Source organism: Halyomorpha halys, unplaced genomic scaffold (genome assembly GCF_000696795.3).
Source record: "Halyomorpha halys isolate HHAL.00 unplaced genomic scaffold, Hhal_1.1 Scaffold385.1, whole genome shotgun sequence".
Classification (NCBI taxonomy): Eukaryota; Metazoa; Arthropoda; class Insecta; order Hemiptera; family Pentatomidae; genus Halyomorpha; species Halyomorpha halys.
The window spans coordinates 585,127-591,329 of NW_027112337.1; the positions used below are offsets into that span (position 1 = coordinate 585,127).

At 30.4% G+C, this 6,203-nt stretch overlaps 1 protein-coding gene across 1 annotated transcript in view; it reads right to left on the reverse strand.

Annotated features, from left to right (window-relative positions):
• Window positions 1-3,749, reverse strand: part of LOC106682047 (transmembrane protein 185A) — a 15,570-nt gene extending 11,821 nt beyond the window's left edge. Inside the window, exons 1-2 of the mRNA XM_014422681.2 lie at window positions 3,590-3,749; window positions 3,284-3,460 (exon numbers count right to left, since the gene is read on the reverse strand). Coding sequence (XP_014278167.1) covers window positions 3,284-3,460; window positions 3,590-3,627 — 215 coding nt within the window. The 5' untranslated portion in view covers window positions 3,628-3,749. The remainder of the gene's footprint in view (window positions 1-3,283; window positions 3,461-3,589) is intronic.
• Between the last annotated feature and the right edge of the window lie 2,454 nt (window positions 3,750-6,203).

A 6,203-nucleotide genomic window follows, 5' to 3' on the forward strand; every position in this document is an offset into this window, starting at 1 on the left:
TATATACATATACATATATATATACATAGTATACACACATACATAAAAAAAAACAAAAGATAGACAAAACCTTTAGAACCAACCAATATGGAAAAACCTTTCTTCATAACATAACATGCCCTAATCCCTTTGGATAATTTTCCATTGTTAGAAATACACTCAAGTAATACATTGTCACTAAATTTATACATATCAATAATTTTTATGTTAACTGGTTCTAAAATATTTTTTAAAAATAACTTGATTTAAATATGTCTTGCAATACAAAATTAAATAGATGGTATTGTAGAATTACTTGGTTGATGAAATGTAATTCCAAGTAACTTATTTGTAGATTGCTAATATTGAAATGACAGACTAAGTTCCAACTAGTAGCCATGTTAACGGCTTTAGTATCAGCATTAAACTAAGAACATCTATAGACAACTAGAAAGAACTTATATGAATGTGGGGTGAAAGTGAATCTGTGGTCCGAAAAATGCCAACACTAGGACAATAGTCAACCAACTAGGATTGGTTGATTTTTTTGAGAAAAAAAGTGTCTATTTTAATTTTACAATAATACATTTGGGTAAACTTATATTTCTTTGTTAAAGCCACGCCCTCTATTTATTTACTAGTAGCTAGATTTAAGAAGTATAAGATATTCCAATTTTGAGTTAAAAATATACAAAAAAAAATATGAATCATTTAGATTAAAGAGCTAATAATTTAAGGAGAAAAAACAAATACAATTTTTATTCATTTCTGAGCATAGGCAAAAACAAAGAAAATCTGAAGGTGAATTCCATTATCAAGGACTATAAACATGATGATGTGACAAGTTCCTATTGAATAATGGGAGGTTAAATGTTAGGAAAAATAGTTTAGGAATAGCAATACACAAGTGTCACTCTAATGTCAGGTTGTCATCTACCCACTTATAATGTTCTACAGTTGTGGATCTTTATTTGAGCTCACAACACTCACTAAAAAGAAATAAATATAACCTTAACAAACCTTTTTTAGGAGGTATTGGTACGCTAAACAAATCAGCAGCTATAGACCTATCAGTTTATTACCTATTTTTGGAAAATTACTGAAATCAGTTATAAAAAAACATCTTAATTCTTTTTTTCAGAGCATCGAAATTATTCCTGATTTTCAATTCCCTGTTCAATACAGTCATTCCACTTCTCACCAACTGGCAAGACTAAGACTATCGGAATTTATTATTAACACATTTGAAAAAAAGAAAGACACCCTGGTAGCGTTCATGGATTTTCAACAAGCATTTGATAAGGTCTGGCATCGAGGTCTCCTATATAAACTAAAGAAAGCAGGTACTCTAAAATATCTATACAATATTCTGAGCTCATTCCTCAAATGTAGAATATTTTCTGTCTGACGATTCTTCCCGTATACAAATCCATGCCGGTACTCCACAAGGTTCAGTCCTTTCTCCCATTTTGTTCAACTTCAACCTTTATGACATCATCCAGTCCACACACACCTCCATAGCTGTGTTCGCTGACGATACAGCTGTGTTCTCTTAACATGATGACATAATAATCGCTAGAAACACTTTGCAAAGTCACCTTAATGACCTAGAACAATATTTCACTAAATGGAAGATTAGCTTGAACATTGAAAAACATAATTCAAAAGTTTTTACTCTTCGACACCCACCAGACCCACCGGAACTAATCCTCAAAGGTAAAAATGTGAAATGGAATACTGCCAGTAACAGATAGCTACCTGGGAATTCACCTAGATCGCCGCCTTACCTGGAATCACCATATCAGCATCAAATTAACTCAAACCTACGCAAGGTTAGCAATGCTATATCCTATCCTAAACAGAAATTCCAAACTAAAACCAGAAACAACTGTTTTTATATTTAAAAAAATTCTCAGGCCACTGCTGATGAACGGCTGTGAAGTCTGGGGAGCAGCATCCTTTACGAAAATGAAAAAATTACAATCTTTTCAAAATAAAGTCCTAATAATCGCAGTTAATGCTCCTTGGTTCATAAGAAATAGCCAATTGCATCAGGAATTACATATGGAGTCGATAGAGGATTACATCAAAAAACAGTTCATGAAGTTCCACTCCCAATTGCCGACAGTTGAAAGAGCTGTGACCTACAACCTGGGAAACCCAATCTAAACCAGGCTGCTGCAGGACATTCTGTTATAAATTCTATGTTTATTAATTCATTATTCACACTACCTCTATTTTATTTATTTATTTTTTTTTCACTTGTCCCTTCTTCAAATTAACTTGTTTTTTTTTACCATTAGAGGGCAATTGTTTAGTCTACAAATATCATTATTTTTTTGTTATTAATTTTACTTTTCTCTTTTATTAAGAAGCATTATTCTTATCTATTTATTTTATATTTTTATTATTTTTATTTTTTTTTTTTTTGTATATAGTTAGGGGTGTCTTTTGTACGAGACTATACTCCACCCATAATCAACTGTTAAAAAATATATATAATGCAACGGTTATATCAAACATGTAAGGCCCACCAGGCCGATCTGATATAAAATAAATAAATAAAAGAGGGGATTGGTAATAAATTTGTAGAAATACAAATCTCTTTATGGAGAAAAATTATAACTGATTATGTATGACAATGGAACATCATTTTCTCATTGAGTATAACTAAGTATACCTCCCACTGCCATATAATAGTGTCAGTAACACTATTGTAAACAGATGAACAAGTACCATTTCGGTTCCCAAAGGGACTTCCATGGTACTTTGTATTTCATGGGACTTTTAGTACTCAGAGGGTACATTAAATAAAACTTAATGTTTTGATATATTCTAGTTATTTTCATCTAAAGTTTCAGGCAATATTCCAAAACAAGCTAGGGGCATGATAAAAATTTAGTAAACATAACACAATCATGAGAGCCCAAATAAATATTTCATAATTTGTATTCATAAATGTATACATAATATGCCCACATCAACAACTGTTAATAATCAAAAGGGAATATAAACATTACCAAATTGAATTATTACCATATTTTCTGTTCTCAGTGAGCTAGTTATCCCTGAAAATATTGAAGTTGTGGCAATTTTCTTGACACAAATTTTTATAGCTTCATTATAAGGTACCATCCATATAAATTGAATGCATTTTACATAAACATTAAACAGGAATATGATCCATCACTGTAATTATTTGAAAACAGACCAATAATGAACAAAATAAACCAATTATCTAATTTGTATGTTAATTGATTGAAATTTAAAAGTTTCAAAAAAAAAAAAATCAAAAAAATAATACCTGAAATGGGGATATCTCCACCAAACATAGCTACCAACTGTAGCACCAAGGATAACCATCAATTTCCAAAACCAAATTGGAGAAAACACTGTCCAATATGACCAGTCAATAATTCCATCTTGCCTCAAAGCAAAAAGTGCAGTGAACAACATCAATGATGTATGCACTATAAACTTGCTAAAAATATTTTTTTTATTAACACAAACTACAGTAACATCTTTAAAACTATTTTAGTAACACTTCTCTACAACAGTCAAATCATAAAACTTAATTAATAGTAGTAATTGAGATATGATCATGACAAACCTAGGATTAAAATCTTTAAATAACGTTTGGAGGTTCATAGCTTTAAATAACGCTGCTTTGCTCAATTAGGACAAAAAGAAAAAATATCAGATCACCTAATGACTACTAAAACTTTTATCACTCGACATTTAAAACAATGGTAACAGAAAGAAAACAAGAAGGTTATGAGGAAGAAATGAAAATAGTAATCCAAAGAGCTAATGTAACAGTTAGAATTTGAAAGCGATGGTCAACTTAAGTAAGATTCCAAAGGAGTAAGTATATAGTTCTAGACAACTATACTTTTAATTTTTTTTTTCCTTTAACATTTAAATCATTGTTTTTTTTTTTTATATTGTCTTTACAAAATAAAATAATTTTTTATTAGGAATGACACATATGTGTAGGTTTTAGTCTAATATTTCATTTTCTCAGGTCTTATTATCCCGTCATTTAGTGTAACATTTAGTCACAAGTGAAAAATAAAATCAATCAATAATAACGAAAAAATTATTTAGCTTAGATAAATGACATTACCATACAGATGGAAACAGTTGACGTTTGGGGCTACCTCCTCCAACTGCACATGCCAAAACCTCTACAATGAAGATTACAACCTACAGTATTATTACTGCTTTGATTTTTATCACACCTATCAACCTCCCCTCAAGAGATAAAGAAATCCCATTAATATTAGACGCCTCTCGACGTCAATATCATGAATAATATAGGTGATAGCCTCCTACAGAGACCCGTACCCAGCTCATTAGGTGGTTACAAAACAACAGTGAACGCACTCATCTCTAGTATTTTTTGGAATTGTTATTTCAACATCCATCCACATTTCTTTCCTTGTATTCACAAGTTTTGAGGATGGGTTCCCCTCAGACATGTCACCCACTAGGTCAGGAGATTGTTTCTCTTTTGCGTTTGAAAGATTGGTGCCCTTTTGATTACCCCTCGTCTATCGTATTATATATCTCGTCCCTGCTTATTTTCAGACACTGGTTACACCGATTATATGAATGAACATGCAGTGCCGAAGCCTTCTCAGAGATCATATTCGACACGGAATTCTTGATTGAATTGATTAATATAAACTAAATAAATATTAGCATTCTTTATTTTAGAGATAAATATGATTTATCAGATTTAAATTAAATTGCAGATGATTTGATTAATGTTTCTACACCAAAAGAAATGATAAATAAAATGAAATTATTAACAGGTATTTACAAATTATAAATGTGAAAGGGATTTAATGCAAGACGAGCTTGCCAACTGCTGAATTTTTTTAAGTGACCCGGGTAAAAAAAAATAGCCTGCCGGTGCTTGTTCAAGGGTGGAAGTTCGGCAATCAGTATTAGTATTTTGTAATTCTTGATACCGCCACATGACGCGTCAAATTATATTCGGCAAGCCATCATAAAATCCCTTAGCAGCGCCTTTAGTTAGTTAAAGGAATAGAACAGGCAGTTTTTAGATCACCGGTTAAGTAATTCAAATGATGGGCGTACGAATTAGAATGGAAGTGACAAGATACTATTTTCGGAAACTAGTGGTTTCTCTGTCATGATTGATTCATCAGTTACCTATTTTTGTTGGCAAAGAATACTTGAAGACTTATAATTAGTACACATTCCTAATTAAAAGATATGATACAATGAATGTAAATATTAAACTATATTAATCTTGATGGAAGTTACTTTCTGTATGGCTAACTTAATACTATTTTTATTAATTAAAAGGTTTTAATTAGATTTTTATTGATTTAATTCTTGTGAGTTGCTAAGTCTTTATGTGGTAATTGCTCTCCTCTAAGGTAGTGATGACCTTGTCGCTTTATCATCAGAATCTATGCTTCCTGTTAATCAGTTGATAGGCCTTCCAGTACTAACTATTCAAGAAATTTCTATTTTAGGAAATCGTTTACTGTTAGTTTAGTTCAGAGTTGGGCAAATATTATTCGATTGAAGAGAGACGAATACGTTGTTATTCGTTTGTATTTATTATTTCATATTGTCGTTTCGTCTGGACCATCAGAATCAATATCCATCTATGTGAAAATATTTATCAATAATTATTAATCAATTCTGGTTTTTCCTCTTTTCTTTCTATTTTTAATTATTTGACTATTTATCTTAAAAATTTAACCTTAAGTGATCTTTTTGAAAATTGATTATTTTTTTGTAGTCGGTTTTGCTTCTTATTAAGATAATCGGGGAACATATATTTATATACAATGAATAATTATCTTAAATTTATTTGTAATCTTTATAATTAATTGGTTTTGAAATAACACGTAGAATTAAGCTGAGACTATTTAAATTAAATGAATGCAAAATAAATTGAAAAGCTAGTGTGTCACTAAATACGTAGATTATAAATTACAGCCATATAGCAAACTGTATATAATAATTAATAGAAACAACTTAAAAAGATAACATTAAAAACAACTGAATTCATAGATGAAAGATTTATCATAAGAACCAAGAATAAATACATAGATTCGTTAAATTTACTAAATAATTTACACTTGTAATAATAACTTAAAATCCATTTAAGCAGTTTCTTTACGATTTTCCGGTTCTAGAGCTGTTTTTTTTATGTATCCTAAGACAGGACAACGAAGTTT